At 64.0% G+C, this 20,498-nt stretch overlaps 3 protein-coding genes across 3 annotated transcripts; 1 reads left to right on the top strand and 2 right to left on the bottom strand.

The window, feature by feature from the left end:
• Positions 1–8,336: 8,336 nt before the first annotated feature.
• On the top strand, positions 8,337–10,375 carry PERCC1 (proline and glutamate rich with coiled coil 1). Its single transcript, XM_030797862.1, has one exon. It carries the CDS (start codon positions 8,497–8,499, stop codon positions 9,415–9,417), a length of 921 nt encoding a protein of 306 aa, XP_030653722.1. The 5' UTR covers positions 8,337–8,496; the 3' UTR covers positions 9,418–10,375.
• LOC100585270 (coiled-coil domain-containing protein 154) lies at positions 10,375–19,479 on the bottom strand. Its single transcript, XM_030797863.1, is given in 17 exon segments — positions 10,375–10,519; positions 10,653–10,837; positions 11,075–11,161; positions 11,925–12,042; positions 12,401–12,477; positions 12,647–12,766; positions 13,822–13,887; positions 13,890–13,961; positions 14,057–14,183; positions 14,576–14,715; positions 14,793–14,921; positions 15,003–15,104; positions 18,352–18,383; positions 18,386–18,465; positions 18,814–18,909; positions 19,195–19,235; positions 19,425–19,479. Coding segments are annotated over 16 exon segments (1,578 nt in total). The 5' UTR covers positions 19,215–19,235; positions 19,425–19,479; the 3' UTR covers positions 10,375–10,392.
• LOC115831172 (coiled-coil domain-containing protein 154-like) lies at positions 19,452–20,270 on the bottom strand. The gene is made up of 3 exons (XM_030797794.1): positions 20,264–20,270; positions 19,715–20,081; positions 19,452–19,614 (listed from the first exon to the last, which is right to left on the bottom strand). The coding sequence occupies exons 1-3, from the start codon at positions 20,268–20,270 to the stop codon at positions 19,554–19,556; spliced, it is 435 nt and encodes a 144-aa protein (XP_030653654.1). The 3' UTR covers positions 19,452–19,553.
• Between the last annotated feature and the right edge of the window lie 228 nt (positions 20,271–20,498).

The following is a 20,498-nucleotide window of genomic DNA, read 5'->3' as shown; positions in this document are numbered from 1 at the left end:
CAGTTAGCCTAGATTGCGCCATTGCACTCCAGCCTGGGCAACTTCGTCTCAAAAAAAAAAAAAAAAAAAAAAAAGAATGGCTACTCCATAGACAGAGCAGCCCCACCAGTGTCTGAAAAGCCCGAACCTTGGCGCCTTTGGGGAGACTGATGTGTGTGATGGCTCGTCTCCCGAGTGGCAGGGCCCGCCTCAAGTCAATTAAAGTCTTTCTTTACTGCAATGCTGTGATCTCAGTGAATTGATTTCATCTGTGCAGCAGGCGAGCTGAAACCTTCCAGCAGCTGTACTAACCCCTCACCGTGAAGGCTTGACAAGGAGCACCCCACAGCAACAGGATCCCCCGTTTTTTGTTTGAGACAAGGTCTTGTTCAAAAGACCAGGCTGGAGTGCAGAGGCGCCATCATAGCTCACTGCAGCCTCGACCTCCTGGGCTGTCACCATCCTCCCACCTCAGCCTCTCAAGTAGCTGGAACTACACGTCGGTGCCGTCATGCCTGGGTAATTTTTTTTTTTTTTTTTGAGACGGAGTCTCGCTCTGTCACCCAGGCTGGAGTGCAGTGGCGTGATCTGGGCTCATTGCAAGCTCTGCCTCCTGGGTTCAAGTGATTCTTCCTGCCTCAGCCTCCCAAGTAGCTGGGATTACAGGCACCCACCACCATTTCCAGCTAATTTTTGTATTTTTAGCAGAGACACGGTTTCACCATAGTGGCCAGGCTGGTCTCGACCTCCTGACCTCGTGATCCTCCCGCCTTGGCCTCCCAAAGTGCTGGGATTACAGGCATGAGCCACCACACCCAATCCATCTTTTTTATTTTTTATTTTTGCAATATGTCTGTGTAACAAAAACTTGTCATTTCTTATGCCCAGAGTTTCAGAGAGGAATTCTCCCTCGTTCCAGTAGAGAGGTTAGTTGGAAGCCTGGACGTGCCTCCAGTGAATGGTGAAAGCTGAAGTGCTTCTTTCGTCTCAGGATGGCCCTGGAGCTAGAAGGCCTGCTCCTGACTGCCGGTGCAGGTCACCCCTCCTGTCGCCCGGGTGGTGGCGGGGACCTCGGCCCATCTGCTGCACTGTGTGTGGCCGGTGGTCCTGGACAAGCCCCTTCCCCTGAGCCAGAATCTGCTCGCCTCTGGAGCACCGGCTCCTGCACCTGCTTCCCAGCAGAAGCAGCGCCAGATCTGGGACCAGTTCTGTTCCCCCAGGAGCTCTTGGCATCAAGGCCAGGAAGGGGGGCTGGAGGTGTCCTGAGCTCAGCAACACCTGGGCGGCCCGGCCCCAGACTGTGTTTGGGGCTGCTGTGTCAACAGAGGCACCTGTTTGCCCAGGTCCTCCTCACCGGGCCCTGCCCCACCTGTTCAACCCCAGAACCCCACCTGGAATCACTGCCAAAGCAATCCCCCTGTAGGGACCTGGGAGCACCCACTGTTGTTGGAGGAGGGGGCTCAATGTGTGGTTGGGGAGGACTGGTCAGTCTCATCCTGGTGTGCAGCCCGGGGGGCTTCCTGGAGGAGGTGGAAATCGAAGGGCCTTCTGGTTAGCCATGGAGCCTTTGGGTTAGCCTGGTGCAGCTGCCTGGTTGGCGTGCTTTTGGGCAGTTGAGCACAAGCTGCCCAGGACAGCAGAGTCGGGGGCAGAGCTGGAAGGTATAGGCAGGGGCTGAGGCTTCACTCGGGGGGCGGGCCAGCCTCTGAGGGGCCAGGCCACCAAGTTAATCTCGGTCTCAAACAGAAATGAGACACCTGGGAAGCGTGTGAAATGGGCGTCCCCCGTCCCACTCAGCCCACTGTGAAGCTGGAAGACGCCACCCTGGGTTCAACAGTGCCCCAAATTCATGTCCCCTCAGAACGCAAGAACTTGACCTTGTCTGGAAACAGGGTCTTTGCCAACGTCATTACTTAAGACGAGGCCCTTCTGGACCAGGGTGGGCCCCAAATCTAACACCCAGAGTGCTTACAAGAAGGTGAGATGAGGCCGGGCATGGAGGCGCACACCTTTCATCCTAGGACTTCGGGAGGCCGAGGGGGGATGATTGCTTGAGCCCAGGAGTTTGAGACCAACCTGGGCAACATAGACCCCATCTCTACAAAAAATATAAGACACAAGTTAAGGGGAAAGGACAGACAGAGACGCCCGTGGGGAGGCCAAGGCAATGACAGCAGCAGAGGCTGGAGTGAGGTGCCGACAGCCCAGGCATGCTTAGGACCACTGGCAACCACAGGGGAGGGGAGACAGGTATGGAATGGATTCTCCCGGGAGCCCTCGGAGCAGGGTGATGCTGACGTGTTGGTTTTGGACCTGCGGCCTCTGGAACCCTGAGGAAACCCAGTGTGTGGTGGTTGGTTGTGGGGTCCCAGGACACAAACACAGGGGCCCAACCAGAGGGGCCCCACTTCTGACAGCAGCCACGCCAGAGCACTCCTGTGTCTTTTTTTTTTTTTTTTCCTGAAATGGTGTCTCTCTCTGTCACCCAGGCTGGAGTGCAGTGGCGCTATCTCAGCTCATTGCAACCTCTGCCTCCTGTGTTCAAGCAATTCTCCTGTCTCAGCCTCCCGTGTAGCTGGGATTACAGGCGCCCTCCACCACACCAGGCTGATTTTTGTGTTTAGCAGAGACAGGGTTTCATCATGTTGGGCAGGCTGGTCTTGAACTCCTGACCTCAGATGATCCACCCTCCTCGGCCTCCCGAAGTGCTGGGATTACAGGCGTGAGCCACTGTGCCCGGCCAAACTTTTTTATTTTTTTGTACAGAGTCTTACTATGTTGCTTAGGCTGGTCTCAAACTCCTGGGCTCAGTGGATCCTCCCACTTTGGAGGAGCTGGGACTCCAGGGGTGAGTGCACCGCAGGCTCGCATGGTGCCCATCTGCCCCCCGTGGCCTTTGACTGGTGGGCATTGACTCCCCCCCACCCCCCGAATGCTGTGTCTGCTTGACCCCGGGTGGGAAAAGCCACAGCCGGATGTGCCGGGGCGCCTGTGTCCCCGGGGCCCCGCTCTCCTTGGTGAGTCCAGGTGGAGCTGGCACTGGCCCTGCCCAGAAAGCTGCTCTCATCCTCCCCCTCCCCCAGGGACGTAAACCAACACCTCAGCCTTCATTATCTCAAAGCACACAGAGAAATTTCGTGGGAGGCCTAATGTCCCGCTAATGGGCGGCGGAGGCTGCAGCCCTCGTGTGCCTAATGGCGGGTGACTAGCCACAGAGCCTCTTGAGAGCTGGCATATTGGAGCTATTGATTTTCGCCAGGAAGATCAATATGGGGTCCGTGGGCACAGCAGGCATGCTGCACTTGGAAGGGCAGCGCCTTCCCCCAGGGCTTGAGGCCCCACGGCAAGGGTGGGAGCCGGCAGGGCTGTGGGCCGGGAGCTCGGTTGGGCCCGACGCCGCCCCCCACGAGAGGCGCGCTGGCCGCAGATGCTGGAAGTCGCTCGGGCCCAGCCCCACTGCCAGGGCCTCCTGTGCTCCTCAGCCCGGCCCCGGCCGCCCGCCCCACCCCAGGCAGGACATAGGCAGGCAGTGGTGTGGGACATGCGTTTCTCCACCATCCCTGATGCCCTAGAGGCTGCTGCCCCACCCAGCCTCACCAGAAACCGCAGTCACCTCCACCTGAAGGCCTCCCGAGTCGCAGAACTCAGGAGTAGGGAGCTAATTAGCGAGGGGCTAATTCATCCACCCCTCCCCCAGGGGTCCCCATATCCCACCCTCGCCCCTCCGGCCACCCCTGGGTTCCCCTTCACTGCTTGCTTGGACCGGTGCAGTGGCACTGACAGCCCTGAGCGTCAGGCCAGCTCCCCGGGAGTCCACGTCAGTCCCACACTGCTCTGCCCCAGCACCTCCTCCCAAATGCCTGTCTGCTCCGGTTTGCGCCCACTCTAGAATTTTCCATCCCAGACTTGGGTTTTCTCTGTGGTTTCTTGTCAGGCAGAGACGAGCATCCAGACAGCTCCGGGACAGCGGAGTCACCGGCAGGGTCACAGGCAGGCCCCCAGCACCGGAGTCAGAGGACAGTGGGAAAACCTAGGGCCCTGGGGCGGGAGCAGCGTGCGGCCTTTCCGGGGAAGCAGGTCACCCCGCTGAGACTTTCTCTCCAGGGACAGGGGAAGCGCCGAGGTTCAGGCAGCCCCGGCTCACCCCCCTCCAGCATCCAGAGGCTCCCGCGTCCCGCTCCTGGCCGCTGCCTCCAGCGCCAAAGCCAGCAGCGTGGCCTCTTCCATCCTCTCAGTCTCCTGCTCCCTCGGACAAGGATCCACCAGGTGACCTCCTGTCTCTAGGTCATTCGCTTAGCCACACCCGCCGTCCCTCAGCTGTGTCGTTGCGGGGGGTTCAGGCGCGGACGTCTTGGGGCCATCACAGGGCCGGTGTTTCCAGGCTGTCCGCTCTGGAGGAACCCCTTCCGCTTCCCAAGGCTTGCCCGCCGAGCCCCCGCACACACCTCCCTCACGAGGGGCTGGATCTCATTTCCTCGCCCTCGGCGTCCAGGACAGCGACCAGCACCGACAGGGCCAGTAACCGAGCGAGCTGAGGACCACCTGCGCTCGAAGCCTGGGCTTGCCGTTTCCCGCAGCCCGCGCCTTTCAGGGCAGAACACAGGGGCCCAGAGGCCCTTCTGGGTCCTCCACTGGAGTTCCCTCGGTGCCCCTGCTAACCCCATCCCTGCTGAGACCCGCAAGGTGGAGGCCTGCAGTGCCCAGACCCCAGGCTGGGTTGGTTCCCACCCTTCCCTCCGCAGGCCCCGGCCATTCCATAGCATGCGGCAGAGGGCGCTGCAGCCACTGCCAGGAGCGGCAGAACCCCCACCCTCTGCAGGTCCGGACCCGGGGTTCTGAGCCACGAGGGCGGGTGCACCCAGGGCCCCAGGCCAGAAGCTCCCCAGGTCGGGAGGGGCAGGGGCTATTTCTGGTCAGAGATGGGGGCCTAGGGCCCTGAACCCCAGGCAGCTGCACATCCTCAGCGACAGCTGGGTCAGAGGGGAGCTGGTGAGGCTGGCAAAGCCCCCCACAGCCAGGGCATGGCCAAGCGTCCTCAGACCCTGGAGTCTCAGGGCGGCCCCCATGAAGCCAGGGACAGAGGCCCCTACATGGTTTGGACGCTCAGGGCTAAATATGGCCAGATGCACCTCGCCTGGGGCACGGGCTCACTGGGCTGTGGGCTCACTGGGCTATGGGGTCACCTGGCTGTGGGCTCACCTGGGCTGTGGGCTCACCGGGGCGTGAGCTCGGTTTCTGCCTGCGAAGGAGCAGTAAGGAGAAGCCGTAACTGGTGGCTCTGCGGATGCTGTCCCTGTTCCCCCTCCCAGCAGCCTCTCCTGGGACCTGCAGGTGACCCCACCCCTCACCATGAGACCCATGTGGAGGCCGCCGGCCTGCCCTCTGCAGAATCTCACTCTTAAGCTTGAACTTTTCGTTTCCTGTCCCTTCCCTCGAAGCCGGGGGTCCTGACTGCAGCCCCCGGACACTGAGTGGTTGCATTGACTGCCTGAGGCCCCCTGGGATCTCCTGCCTTCCGGGTGCCCAAGAAATCGAGGCAGGGCCACAGGTCCCCAGGTGCAGACAAGGGCTGGGCCCGTGTCCAAATCCCTGCGTGTTGGATGTCACTGGGTGAGAGGGGCTGGTCTCCCATCTGACTGGGGGATGCCTGGAGCGTAGGGGTGAGGACCAGCGTGGGGTGTGGCGTCCAGAACCCTCCTGGCCCCCGGAAGGTGAAGGCCCAGGAGCTGGGGGCTCGGGACAGGGAGTGTTGGGGCCAGGCCAGGCTGGGGGCTGCTGTCCCGTCCTCAGAGCCGGAGTCCCTGGGAAGGACGCTGTGGAATCCTCCCAACCTGGGCCACTTGGGGCTGCTCTGGGGAGCACAGTGCCAAGCGGGGACACACATGGCAAATGCCAAGGTCAGGGACGGTCACATGCGGGTGGTGCCTGTGCGGCCTGAGCCGTGTCCCCACAATGCATGTCCACCTTGGGTCTCTGAATGGGACCTCATTTGGAAACGGGGGCCCTGCAGGTGTAACTGGTGAAGCTGAGGGCACATTGGGTGGGCGTGGGCCCTAAATCCAAGGACGGAGTCCCCCTAGGAGGGCAGAGGACACACACAGGGAAGACCCCGTGAGGACAGAGGCAGAGACTGGGGAGACGCAACCACGAGGAGAGAAGCCACTCCTGGCGACCGCGGACCAGGACCTCTGGCCTCCTGACCTGCGTTCCAGGCCGCCCAGGTGTGGTCATTGTCACAGCAGTCCCAGGAAGCTAACAAGGCCCCCACCGTGGAACAGCTGGGGCCACCCAGGAGGAGCCAGGGAGTTGGTGGGGGCGGCAGAAGCCCTTGGGGACGCTTCTTGGGGAGGCTTTCCTGGGAGCAATAGGTGAGGGGAGGGTTCCCAGCCCCCCATTCCCACCCCAGGGGTGGCTGCAGCTGAGGAAGGAAGGCCCCTGGGAAGAAGCCTGGGGAAGCAGGGCGTTCCACCATTAAGGATCGATTGCAAACACCTCTGAGCTCTGGGCAGGTGGGCGGCGGCAGCCCAGCAGGTGTCCTGGTAGCCACTGGGCCAGTGGAGATGGTCATGGCCGTCCAGGAGGTCCCGATGGCCGAGGGAGCTGGGCAGGTGCTCCAGGAGCCCCACCTGCAGCCCACACACTGGGCCCTGGCTGGGGGGTCCCTGGGCCCTCGCTCCCTTCCCCTCCCCCTTCCCCAGGGCCCTCCTGCGGCGGCCAGGAGTGCTGTTCACCCCGCTGGCTGCAGAGGCAGGATGTCCTCTAGAGAGGCCTACTCCAGAACTCAAAATAGCATGAAATTTAATTTTCCGCCTATTTGACAAGGCTGGGTCCGGGCCCCAGTCAGCAGCAGAGATAAGGGTCCCGGGGCCCGGGGGTGAGCCAGCTGCGCCCGCACAAACACTCCACGGTCCCCAGGCAGGCCGCGTGCAGGTGAGGCGGGGGGCGTGCTCCCCCCTCGGGGCCCTGGTTGCCGGGCGCTAAAGCAAACGGGCTCTATTTGCCCAGTCTGCGATGACAATGCTGTCGCCAAATATTTGCCAGCCCCTGGCGGCTGCAGAGCGCGGCTATAAATGCTTGTGTCCAGGTGGAGGGGTGCCTGTGGAGTAAGAGCTGTCGGCCCCGGCCAGGTAGGAGCCAGGGCCTGGGGGAGGCAGGTGCTGCTGGGGACCACCACAGCACTGGGGACTTGGAGTCTGTGAGTCCTGCCCAGGGCTCTGCGGGGACCACCCACCCCTGGGAGAGTCCCCCAGAGCGCTGGGCCGGCATTGGGACAGACAGAGGGCCATGGGAGGGCGCCTGCGTCTGGGCTCTCCGTGAGCAGTCAGCCCCAAAGTCCAGCGCTCAGGACACTGGATGCCTCCTACGATGGGGACCCCAGTTCTTGAGTGAGATCAGGACCACAGCTCGGCCGGCCAGGTCAGGGGGCCTCGCAGTTCACCTCCCCGACAGCCAGCCGGGAAACATCCTGACCCCGAGGAACGCCTGTCCCAGTGCCATGGACGCTCCCCGCAGCCCTCCTCCCTCCCCGCAGCCCTGCCCCCACCTGGCAGCCTTCCCCCCCCCGCAACCCCCCTCCCTCCCCGCAGCCCTCCCCACTCCCCACAGCCCGCCTCCCTCCCTCTGCACTCCTGCCGCAGGCTCCAGACAAGATGGGTTCAGGCTACCTGGCCCCGGGGCACCCACCTGTCCCCTCGAGGAGGGGCTGGGCAGGCCTCGTCTGTGTGGTGGGCTCTACCTGGCAGCTGGCCCAGAGGAGAGCTGCACCCACCCCACAGTCCCTGTCCAGACACCCTCCTGCCAGGCCCCTGACCCAGGTACCACACTTGAGTCCTCCTGGCCAGGTGCAGCGGCCCCTGGAGCCCACCCCTGCAGGGACCTCCCACCCCAGCCGCCTTCACCATCGCGGAGACTTCCCAATTAGGGCCGCTGGGGTGCTGCCTCCTGCTCCCTTGGAACTGTGATGGCCCAGAAGAACCCCGCAGGGGCTGCACAGGCTCTGGGCTCAGTTACGGCTGACGCTTCCACTTTGATCAAGAGCCCTGGAGCCCCTGGTTCTGACCCACAGCAGCCCCAGCCTGGGACCCAGCTCCGGCTCCGCAGCCCCAGCACCCATGCCCTGGCCCGCGGGGATCCCTGTCCCCCTGCCTGGCTTCTCGAGGCCCTGTCCCCAGGGCCTGCCCTCTCCCACCCAGCATCCTCCCCTCCCAAGTGACCACAACTCTAGTATCCCCACAATGTCCCCATGTCCCCAACTGCCCCCCACGACAGGACCCCACTGCTCCCACCCAGTCACCATCCCGGGCCAGCCGTCCAGCAGGTCTCACAGCCCCTGGCCAGACATCCCCCTCATGCCACAGCCATGAGGCCACAGTGCCCACCCCGTCTCTCTCCATGCCTCACTCCTGTGGCAATCCGTGCCCTCGACAGCGCAACTGGGAGCCCAGGAGCTGAGGAAGGTCTCTGCGGGAGGCCACAGATGTGTGAGATCCGAGTGCAGCAGCCGAGGGCGGCGGGGGCATGGCCAGGCCTGACAGGGAACCTGCCCCTCTGTCTCCCTCCCCAACCAGCGCCTGCTGCCCAGGAGGCCCCAGAAGCGTGGGACGCGTGGAGATGGCCGCTGGTGTGATCCGGCCCCTGTGCGACTTCCAGCTGCCCCTGCTGCGCCACCACCCCTTCCTGCCCTCAGATCCGGGGCCCCCAGAGACTTCGGAGGAGGAAGAGGAGGAGGAGGGGGGAGGGGGAGGGGGAGGAGGGGGAGGGGGAGGAGGGGAGGAGGGGGAGGGCGAGGGGCTGGGGAGCTGCGGCCGGATCCTCCCAAGCTCAGGCCGGGCAGAGGCGACGGAGGAAGCAGCCACCCAGGGTCCCAGCAGCCCCGAGACACCGCTGCAGCTGCTACGCTTCTCAGAGCTCATCAGCGACGACATCCAGCGGTACTTTGGCCGCAAGGACAAGGGGCAGGACCCAGATGCCTGCGACGTCTACGCCGACAGCCGCCCAGCCAGCAGCACTGCCCGGGAGCTCTACTACGCAGACCTGGTGCGCCTGGCCCGCGGCGGGTCCCTGGAGGATGAGGACACCCCGGAGCCCAGGGTCCCCCGAGGGCAGGTGCGCAGGCCGGGCCTCAGCGGGGACAGGGCGCAGCCCCTGGGACCCCTGGCCGAGCTCTTTGACTACGGGCTGCAGCGGTACTGGGGGTCCAGGGCGGCGGCCGGCTGGAGCCTGAGGCTGGAGCGGAAGTACGGCCACATCACCCCCATGGCCCAGAGGAAGTTGCCCCCGTCCTTCTGGAAGGAGCCGACCCCTAGCCCCCTGGGCCTGCTGCACCCTGGCACGCCGGACTTCAGCGACCTGCTGGCCAGCTGGTCAGCCGAGGCCTGTCCTGAGCTGCCCAGCAGGGGATCCCCAACCCTGGAAGGGGCACAGCCAGCCGAGGCCTAGCAAGGGGCCGGGGTCAGAGTTAGCTGGCGGCAGCGGGGCCCCAAGGCACTGGACTCTGCTCCCGTCCTCCTGGGAAGAGCCTCTTCCGTCCCTCACGGCCACCACAGGGCAAACCCAGAGGTCACCAGGGCTGGGCTGCAGTGGGAGCAGCAAGGGTGGTGCCCAGACCTGGCCATGCCCTGGCCTTCAGCCCCAGCAGAGCCCCTGGAGGGGCACAGGGACCCCCAGAGCCCTGCCCGCAGAAAAGGGAGGCTTGAGCTCAATGGGCCCCACCCACCAGGGTCCCCAGGGGAGGCTGAGGGGCCAGCCCCAGAGATTCCAGGTCAGCAGCAAGGGGCAGTGGAGGACAGGGCCCCCGAGCCAGCCCTCCCACCCCGCAGAGGCCCCAGGACTGAGCGACCCCAAACCTGCAGCCCCTCCCCTGAGCCCCCGGCAGCAGGCGGCAGGGCCGGCGACCGCAGGATGAGTGAGGGCTTTCTTGGAGAGGCAGGAAGAGGGGCCCACTGCCCAACCGAGACAGCAAACAAGGGCTGCCTCCTCCCCAGATGCTGGAAAGCTCTTCCACTGCAGGGCTGCTGGGCTGGAGGGGCTCTGAGGCAGAGCCAGGGAGCCCGAGTCCAGGGGGCTTCCCCGGGTCCTCCTCACAACCCGAGCAGGGGCGGCTCACAGCAGGTCCTGGCGGGGGCAGGCCTAGGTGCTTCTGTGCAGGCCCCAGCCCAGCCCCTTCCACCCCGGGGGGCTCTGGCAGGGAAGGAGAGGGGCTGCTGAAGTGCCATGGAAAGCAACAGCCTGAAGCCAGGCTGGGCTTGGGCAGGACAGGAAGTCGTGGGGGTCAAGGGACTGGGTCCCTCCAGGCTTGGGCACCCCCCGCTGCCCGGGACCTCGCTACCCCTCTCAGCCCCACAGGCCCCGGGGAGGCTGTCTCCCCGCATGCATCAGGGAACCTCGGCTCTAATGAGTGCAAAGCCGGCACGTTTATTTCTGGATGAAGAGCGAGGGTGTGAGCAGCGGCATCTGCTCCTGGCTGTGGGGTTTCTCTGGGACCCCTCCTGGCCTCCGCGGGGCCCTGAGCTTTATGAGGGACGCCTTCCACCGCAGCCACCTGTCCGGAGATACAGCACGTGGCCCCTGCACCCCTGCCCCACCCCTTGTGGCCCACCTGCTGCCCATGGGCCCCCAGCCCCGAACCCCGACCCAAAGTCCCAGGAGGTCTCGCCGGGATCCCTGCTGCCCACCTCACGGCCTGGTGCACGCCCCAGCAGTTCACAGGCACCACCTTGCCAGGCGCCGTGTCCTTGATGAAGACCCGCGGCCTCGCCAGGGATGGGAGCGCCTTCCAGCTGCCCAACGGCATCCGCGGGCCCTCCTCACTCCGCAGCCGCAGCACACTCTCCCGCAGGGCGGCCATCTCCTGCGTGCGCTGTGGGACGGGGACGCCGGTGTCACCCAGGAGCCAGACCTCTGGGCAGGGGACGGCAAACAGGGGGCTTATCTCCCACCAGGAGCCTGGAAACCATTTATCTTCAGGGAAACCCTGCCGACTGCCAGACACTTGGACAGACAGACACTGGCACCTGCAGCAGCGCAGGCGGGGAGGCGGCAGGGCTGAGGGAGCGGGTAGGAGCTGGGCAGTGCCGGCCGGGCAGGGCCTCCTCACCAGCCGGGCCGCAGTGTTGAACCTGAGGTTCTGAATGGTCTTGTTGGCCTGGACGCAGTTTTCCAGCTTCATTATTTGGTTCTGAAACTAAACACGGCCCCGATTTGGGCACAGACAGGGCCAGTCTGCCAGCGTCCTGCTGTCCCCACAGGCGCCCCCATATCCGCTGTTGAGTGCTTACAGGTTGGGCAGGGGCCACCCGCTGAGACGCTGGTCCTCGCCCCCACCGCAGGGCCTAGGACAAGCTCCGCTGAGGAAGCCGCAGCCTGAGAGTAGCCCTGCGGGGACCTGGCCAGGGCTCAGGGTTGTTCCCGCCCTCGTGGCTCCAGGCATGTGCCTCCATTTAGAACTGCCAGAGGCTTAGACAAGCTGAGGTGGCTCAGGGACAGCTGGCTTTTTTGTTTTTGTTTTGTTTTGTTTTGTTTGAGACAGAGTTTCACTCTTGTCGCCTAGGTTAGAATGCAATGGCGCAATCTTGGCTCACCGCAACCTCCACCTTCCGGGTTTGAGCGATTCTCCTACCTCAGCCTCCTGAGTAACTGGGACTACAGGCATGCGCCACCATGCCTGGCTAATTTTTGTATTTTTAGTAGAGACGGGGTTTCTCCATGTTGGTCAGGAGGGTCTCAAATTCCTGACCTCAGGTGATCCACCTGCCTCGGCCTCCCAAAGTGCCGGGATTATAGATGTAAGCCACTCCGCCTGGCCTCTGACAGGTGGTTTTCTGAGCGTCTCCTGCTGGCTGGAAAATGCCCCGTAGGCTGGGGGTCCTGCCTGTCTGCACGGCTGCCCCGTCTGAACCCGATGGCTCCCCTCTCTCCCAGCTGGGTGCAGGCAGCCCCAGGACTACCGTGGTCAGCTTGCCCTGCATCTCCACGATCTTCCGCCCAGGGCTGTCTTCCTTTAGCAGCCGCACGGATGACAGCAGCGTGGCCAGCTCCTGCCGCATGGCCCCAACCTCAGACTCCCTGTGGGCAGCAGAGGCCGGGGCTGGCTGTGGGGTGTGCTTGGGGGTAGGGCCAGGACCGGGGACAAAGGCCACTCCACAGCCATCACAGGGTGAAGGAGGCTCGAGGGGGCTCAGCCCTGTCACCCCTCCAGTGGGGAAGGTGGGGGTCCCCAATGGGGGGTAGAGGGAGGGGCTGGAGGCTCCTCAGAGGCTGCACCAGGGTGGCAGGGGAGCCCAGTGCTGGGCCGGGCCCGGGCTCAGGGGGAACAGGTCTGTCGTGACACCAGGGGGCTTGTGGAGAGCAGCGTGGGGACCGGCCCAGCCCAGTGACGGTCAGCAGAGCCCCTGCCCCTTTCCCAGGGCCCTGGAGGCTATACCTGGCTTTGCCTTCAGCGGAAATCCTGAGGTCTGAGTCACTCTTATGAAGCAGGCACTTGTCGGAGACACTCTCTATCTGAACACAGAGCCGGGAGCGGCAGGCAGCCCCAGGCGCCATCTAGTGCCGGCCTTGGCCTCGGCCCGCACAGGGAGAGGGAGGAGGGGAGAGGACAAGGTGGGGGGAGAAGGGTCCCACGCCACCTCCAAGGCCCAAGTACACCGAGGCTGGCTGTGCCTTCGCCCACCTGCTGGGGGAGGCCATCCACCTTCTCCCGCACCCCTCGCAGGTGTGCGGCGACCTCCTTCCGCCACCTGGCCAGGTCCTCCAGGGACTTCCTCTCTGCACCTTCCCATTCGGTCTTTGCCTGGGGTACAGACGCCCAGTGAGGCACAAAGCCCAGAGAGGGGAGACAGACAGATGGACAGACGGACACGGGGAGCTCTGGGGGGCAGGCGGCCCCCACCCCCATTTCCAACTCTGAGACATTTGTGCACAGGCCTGCAGGCAGCCGGGATGGCCTGGCCAGGCACGCTCTGGAGACACATGCCAAGGCAAGGCCTGGGCAGCTGAGGGCCCGTGGGGGCTGTTCTGACCACACAGGTGCCCGAGGGAGGCAGGGCAGGCCCCGGTGGGATCCAGCCCCGAAACGCAGGGTGTCACCCACGTTCACGGCAGCACTCACGTGTCAGTGGATGAGCGGGAACTGGGGGACGGCGCCTACGCAATGCACGTTACACCGCGGTGGAAGAGGTGAAGCTCTGTGCACAAGGCCCTAAGAAGCGGGAAACGGGACGCCCGTGGGTGTCACTGCCGCAGCGGCCACAGAGTGCGTGGCTCCATTTCGTGGAAACGTCCAGAACAGGCAGCCCCCGAGACAGGGAGGGGCCCGATGGTCACCAGGGGAAGTGGGGATGGGAATGAGCTCCCCAGAGACAGGAAGGGGCCCGGCGGTCTCGAGGGGAAGTGGGGATGGGAATGAGTGCTTATGGGGCTGAGGTTCTTCCTGAGGGATGAATGCTCTGAACTGTGAATAGACACACGGACTGTGCACCTTCACGGGCGAACTGTGTGGGGAGTGAATCCATCTCAACAGAGCTGTTACAAAGTGAACAAGAGCACGAGGGGTGGAGGCCGCTTGTCTGCCCTGCCGTGAGCTGCCCGCATGGCTGAGCCGTGGGCTGAGGCTCCACCTTGGGCCTCAGGGGCTGCAGATGCTGGGCCGAGGCTGCTCAGCGGCTGTCCTGCCCCACACAGGAGTCTCTGGGGCTCAGGGTCTCCCAGGCCCTGGGGACAGTCGCTGGGTGGGATGGGAGGCTTGGGACCGGCCTGTCAGGCTCTACCCTGGGGGCAATGGTGGGCTGCGAGCCGGAGGGGTGGGGACTCCCCATAGCCCTGCCTGGCTCCCGCTGCCTGGCGCACCTCGGACAGCCTGAGACACAGCATCTGCTTCTGCAGATGGAACCGGCTGCTCAGAGCCGGGAGATGTGTCCACTCAGCTCCTTTAGCTGCCTGGCCAGCTGCGCCACCCATGCCTCCAGAGCCTGGCTCTTCTCTCGGAGCTGCAGGGGGACAGGTGGGCGTGGGGAGGCCTGGCTGAGCGCCCATCCTGTGTGCGTGGGGGACCCCGTGGGGGACATGTTGCCCTACCCCTCACCAGCGCCAGCTCGCCATGCATCTCCTGCCGGGCCAGCTCGCCGGCCAGCTGTGCGGCCTCCAGGTTCTCCTGCACACAGGCGGCCAGCTCCCCAGCCCCGCTCTCCTCCAAGCGCCCCTTGGCATCCCTAGGGGTTGGGGACACATAGACACCCTCAGCGGAGCCTGCCCACCCCTCAGCCCTGGGCCAGGGAGGGGAGCTTGGCTGCTGGCTCCAGAACCTCCCAGGAGACCCTGGGATCGGAAGACGGGATGCAGTCACAGTGCTATCAAGACGGGTTCACTCCCCACGGCCACCAAGACAGGGGTTCCCTCCCCATGGCCACAGCTGAGTGCCCCAGGGAGGGCAGGCTGGGCGAGGGACAGGAGGCCCCACAGGAGGGAGGAGGGGCCGCACCAGCCAGCTGCAGCCCTCGGGATCGAGCACCCTGCTCGGGGGAGGCAAGGTCATTCCCTGCTGAGTCGGCCACTGCAGCCCCCTCCTGAGTGGGATATCAGGGGTCCCCCCACCTGACAGCACCTGAGGCCCCAGGACACCCACCAGGCCTTCTCCTCGGCCAGCAGGACGCAGTTCAGCGATGCCTGGTTCTGCTGCACGAACTTGGTCAGCTGGGCCACGGCGGCATCCAGGCCCTGGCACTGCTCCAGGAGGTGGCTCTCCTGCTGAGGGGTGGAGGCCGCCCTGAGACCCGCAGCCCGGCCCCGGCCCCACCTGCCCGCTGCCTGCCCAGCCCCACCTCATGCTGCCCCTGCAGGGCCCGCAGGCGCTCCTCCATCAGCCTCCGAAGCTTCTCCCACCGGCTCTCCAGCTCGCCCCGCAGGCTGCCCTCCAGCCTCAGCCGCGAGCTCTCCGAGGCCTTCATTCTCTGTAGGGAGACCCCACTGTCAGCTTCAGGTCTGCGTCTGGGAAGGGGGGCGGGGCAGGCCGGCCGCGGGCAGGCTCCCACCTTCTCCAGGGCCCGGAAGCTCTTCTGCAGGAAGCCGCACAGCTTGGCCTCCCTCTTCAGGAAGCGCAGGCTCACCTCTTCGCCGAGCTTGGTCACCTGGGCCTGGGGCGGAGGCACATTGTCCCGTGTGCAGCCTCTGCTGGACACGCAGCCGGTCCCCCTCCTGCCCGCGGTCTCCATCAGAGTTGGAGTCCCCTGCTGTCCCCAAGCCCCGAGCCCAGCTGAGCCAGGCCCGCCATACCCTCAGCCTGAAGAAAGCCAGGGCAGGCAGGACCACTCTGTACCCAGACGACCGACCAGGCATGGGTTCGTGAAGCATCAGAAGGCCACGCTCACGTGGTGTCCAGACACACTTGGCACCCACCACCGATGCCGCCCAGGGAAGGCCCCTCAACCGCCACCAGGCCCCGGCAGGGAAGCAGGAGTGTCGTGCAGGTGTCCCCATGCACGGGGAGCCAGGCGGGCTGGGCAGAGCCTTGAGGCCTTGTCTCCACCCCAACAGCTGCTTTCCTGTCGCACCGAGGGTCCGAAGGTGAGGGAAGGGGGAGGCGCAGCCGGCCCCATCCCTGCATCTCATACACCCAAAGGGTGGGCAGGCGGCACAGGCCCTTCGTCAGCCACAGAGAGGCGCCTCCCGGGAAACCTGCCCTCCACCCAAGCTCCTGCTGGCCTCCTGCCCCTCAGGAGGTCACCTCAGAGTAGATATTTTTCTGTAAAAAGCCAGATGGTACATGTTCCCACCTCATGGGGTCTCTGTTGTAACCCTCTCAGCACGGCGGTTACAGCCCCCACAGTAGACACTGACAACATGTAAAAAATGTTCCTGTGTGCCAATAAAACTTTATTTACAAAAACAAGCAGTGGCTGGCGCAATGACTCACTCCCACTTTGGGAGGCCAAGGCTGGTGGATCACCTAAGGTCAGAGGTTCAAGACCAGCCTGGCCAATATGGTGAAACCCTGTCTCTACTAAAACTACAAAAATGAGCCAGACATGGACAGCTGTCTGTAATCCCAGCTACTCTGGAGGCTGAGGCAGGAGAATCGCTTGAACCCAGGAGATGGAGGTTGCAGTGAGCCAAGATCACGCCACTGTACTCCAGCCTGGGCGACAGAGCGAGACTGTCTGAAAAAAAAAAAAAAAAAGGCTGGGTGCAGTGGCTCACGCCTGAAATCCCAACACTTTGGGAGGCCAAGGCAGGCAGATCACGAGGTCAGGAGATCAAGACTATCCTGGCTAACTCGGTGAAACCCTGTCTACCAAAAATACAAAAAAATTAGCTGGGCATGGTGATGCGTGCCTGTAGTCCCAGCTACTTGGGAGGCTGAGGCAGGAGAATGGTGTGAACCCGGGAGGTGGAGCTTGCAGTAAGCTGAGATCAAGCCACTGCACTCCAGCCTGGGCAACAGAGTGAGACTCCATCTCAGAAAACAAAAGAAAAAAGAAAAGAAAAGAAAAAAGAAAAGAAAACTTTTTGGGAGGCTGAGGCAGGAGGATCACTTGAGCCCAGGAGTTTGAGACCAGCCTGGGCAACACAGTGAGACCCCGTCTCTACAAAACATCAAAAAATTAGCCAGGCGGGCCGGGCGCGGTGGCTCAGGCCTGTAATCCCAGCACTTTGGGAGGCCGAGGTGGGTGGATCATGAGGTTAGGAGATCAAGACCATCCTGGCTAACACGGTGAAAACCCATCTCTACTAAAAACACAAAAAATTAGCCGGGCGTGGTGGCGGGTGCCTGTAGTCCCAGCTACTCGGGAGGCTGAGGCAGGAGAATGGCGTGAACCTGGGAGGCAGAGCTTGCAGTGAGCCGAGACTGCGCCACTGCACTCCAGCCTGGGCGACAGAGGGAGACTCCGTCTCAAAAAAAAAAAAAAAAAAAAAAAAAAAAAAAAAAAAAAAAAAAAAAATTAGCCAGGCGTGGTGGCATGCGCCCCCAGTCTCAGCTACGGGGAAGGCTGAGGCAGGAGGATCTCTCGAGCCTGGGGGCTTGAGGCTGCAGTGAGCTGTGATCGCACCACCACGCTCCAGCCTAAACAAGCAGGCAATACCCTGTCTCAAAACAAAAAAACGAGCGTCGGCCTGGCTTTGCTGCCTCTGGCCCTAGAGAGCACTCAGACACCCAGACTCAGGGAAAGGCAGACGCCGTCACGAGCGGCAGCTCCCCGACACTTGGCACCTCGGGAATCCTCAGCCCAGCACCTCTGCCTGCTCCACACGGCCACTCAATAACTTCCTAAAGGGCAGCGAGAGGGAGGCTGCCGGCTCCGGGCAGCGGAGCTATGTGGGTGGCAGCTGGGGTGCCCCGGCAGTCCTGGCCCCGCACGCCGCGTACTGCCTGATGCGCACGGGGGCTGGCTGCAGTCCCCGGTCTCTATTTGTGGAGCTCGGACCTGGGCTGCTGAAATGTGCAGCTGCCCGTCCCCTCCCCACCCATAGCAGAGGCCCCTGCTAAGGCCACAGCGGGAGGGGGAGCCGTTCCAGCCCCGTGGGTGGGACCCTGGCTTCTAGGAACTCGTGTCCTCAAGGAAGGTGAACTCCGCTTTGTGTGCAGGGAAAGGTGGAGCCTGACAGTGGCCGTGGAAGGGGCTTCGGGGCTGCAATCTGTTGATCCAGGCAGGCGCTGGCTGTGTGGCAAAGGATGGAGGCGGCAGGACACAGGCAGCTTCCTGGGATGAAGAACGCCCGGTCTGCAGCTGCGGGCCCCACGTGACGACTGAGCTTTTTTTTTGAGATGAGGTCTTGCTGTGTTGCTCAGGCTGGTCTTGACTTCCCAGGCTCAAGCGATCCTCCTGCCTCGGACTCCTAAAGTGCTGGGATTTACAGGCGTTGTGCCACTGCCCATGGCCTGAGCTTTTGTTTTTTTGTTTTGTTTTGTTTTTTTGGAAAGTGGAGTCTCACTCTGTCACCAGGCTGGAGTGACGGGATCTCGGCTCACTGCAACCTCCTCCTGCCGGATTCAAGCGATCCTCCTGCCTCAGCCTCCCGAGTAGCTGGGACTACAGGCGCCCGCCACCACGCCCGGATAATTTTTTGTATTTTTAGTAGAGACGGGGTTTCACCATGTTGGCCAGGCTGGTCTTGAACTCCTGACCTTGTGACCTGCCTGCCTCAGCCTCCCAAAGTGCTGGGATTATGGGCGTGAGCCACTGCGCGCGACCCGCCTGAGCTTTTGAAATGGAGCATGTGTGGCTGAGGAACTGAGTTTTAAATTGTTTACAACTGTAGCTGATTTCAATGGACACAGATACGTGGTGAACGGCCGCTGTATTGGACGGCACAGGCCGAGAAGGTTGGGGTCTCCTCCTCAGCCCTCTGGGCGGCCCCCCAGAAGGCTGGGCCTGCTGGTACCTGCATCCTGGCCACCTCCAGGTCCACCCTCGGCTGCTGTCCTCCTGGTTTTTCTGCAGGGCGCCGCAGGCCACCTCCCGGCCCTGCTGCAGCAAGTCGGTCAGCTTGGCTAGCCTAGAGAAATCGGCTGTGGTCACGCCAGCCCAGCTGGCCGGAGGGTCCAGCAGGGTGAGGGTGACCCACAGGCTGGCCAGGCAGGAGGTGTACGACCCCCACCCCCTGCCCCCCGGAAAACAGAGGAACGGGAAACATAGCACCGGTGGCAGGGAAGGACTGCTGCGAGTCTTCCCCACGGAGGGTCCGCAGCAGGCCCAGGCTCCCCAGCACGCTCGGCACCGAGGGTGGGTGCCCCGCTGGGTTACTGGGGACACACGGCAGGCGGACCCGTGTCTTGGCTCAGCCAGGGACTCTCAAATGACCCCATGCAAGCTCCGGAGCCAGCCGCTGGCGGTGGGTGCCCACCTGAGGCCGGCCTCTTGCTCGGCGCCCCTTCCCTCTGCCTCCTGTTGCGCCTGCCTCCTCCTGAGATGAGTCAAGGATTCCCGGACCTCCACCAGCCTGGGACACAACAAGCCACTCCCGAGAGGCCCAGGCGGGCTGAGCAGCCTCTGGGGGCTGCGGGTCTGGCCAAGGGGCCCCTGTGGCCACCTCCCATGGCTTTCCTGGGCCGCTGAAGGCCGCCCAGGCACGTATAAACCCACCCCTTTCTACCTGGACCTGGATGTGTATCCCTTACTCCAGTGACACCCCGCGGGAGATGGGGACCCCCCACAGCACCTGCTGCTGCTTTCTCGCCACCGCCTCCCCGCCCTGGGCCTGTGCCCCTGGGTGTGTGGGGGGTACCTTTTGTCCAGGGCCTGCATCTGGTTCTGGAGACCAGAGAACTGTGAGGAGCAAGAGGAGGCTGTGGGCTGGACCTCACGTGCCCCTGGAGTCCACCCAGCTCCGGCACCACTGGCCCCTGGGAGCCCTGGGCCTGGGCGGCAGGGGTGAGCTGGCCTCAGGCCCAGGAGCAGCTGTCCCCAACACCCAGGAAAGGGGCAGCTCGACCTGTGGGTGGGGGAGCCGCTCACCTCCGGCGCCTCCTTCTTGGGGGCCTGGGCCGCCGGCCGCGCCTCCTGCTGCGCTCAGCTCTGAGCCCTGCAGCTGCACGCGGGCCCCGCACCTGGAGCAGCTCCCGCAGCAGGCTCCGCGTGGCGCGCTCACAGCGCTGCTTGTGCTCCCGCAGGCAGGCCACCTCCACCACCCTGCAGCTCCACCACCCTGGCCAGGGCGAGAGTGGGCGAGTCTGGCGGTGCCCGCTGTGGAGGCGGAGGCGGCGGCGGCGTGGTCCTCCCGCCCCAGCGCCCCCCGCAGGGCTCACCACTGTTCCAGCTGGTTCCAGTGCTTGGCAATGTCCTGCTCGGGGACAGAGGCCGTGGATGTCGGGTGGCTGGACTCATACCTCTCTGAGAGCTCCTCCAGGCTCAAGGGCTCGAGGCTGGCCAGGCCTCCTGCCAGGACGAGCCCCAGGTCTTCCAGGGTGACGGTGCTCAGCTGGGAAGGGGCCGATGCCCCTGAGGGGCCACTGTGGGCCGGCTCTGCAAGGAGGCGTCTTGGGAGCTTGCCCCTTGGGGCCCGGCCCCCTCTGGAGCTTACAGGAGCAAGGCCCCAAACCCCCGCAGGACCCTCGCCCACCACCCAGAGCTCAACACGTCTCCTTGAGTCACACAGGATCCAGATGGGCTTGGCTCAGAGAAGTCCGGGGCCCTGCCTGAAGACACACAGCACTGGGTGGCAGGAACAAGGCAGCGCCCCACCCAGCGAGCTGGAGGGAGCCTGAGGTCAGAAGCAGAGCGGTCCCCACCGTGACACCTGTGGCAGGCCCCTCCCTGGGCCCCGCTCCTCCACTCCGCCCTTGGCTCTGGCTCACCTGACATGGCTGCTGGGCTGCACCATCCACCCTGCCTGCGGCTGTAGCCTGGGCCCGGGGCCTCTGAGGTTGCCCAGAGCTGGGCACAGGCCAGGGTCAGGAGCCAGAGGAAGTCCCGTGAGAGCTCTGGGCCTTGAGGGACAAGCTGCCGCCCTCGTCTGGCTGCCTTCCCAGGGTCCCCAGGGAGGCAGGTGTGGGGCAGTGGGCTGTTCCGGAACCTTCCTTCTCTCCCCAG

The sequence above is a fragment of the Nomascus leucogenys genome, chromosome 18 (assembly GCF_006542625.1).
Source record: "Nomascus leucogenys isolate Asia chromosome 18, Asia_NLE_v1, whole genome shotgun sequence".
Taxonomy (NCBI): Eukaryota; Metazoa; Chordata; class Mammalia; order Primates; family Hylobatidae; genus Nomascus; species Nomascus leucogenys.
This window is presented reverse-complemented; position numbering and strand designations above follow the sequence as displayed.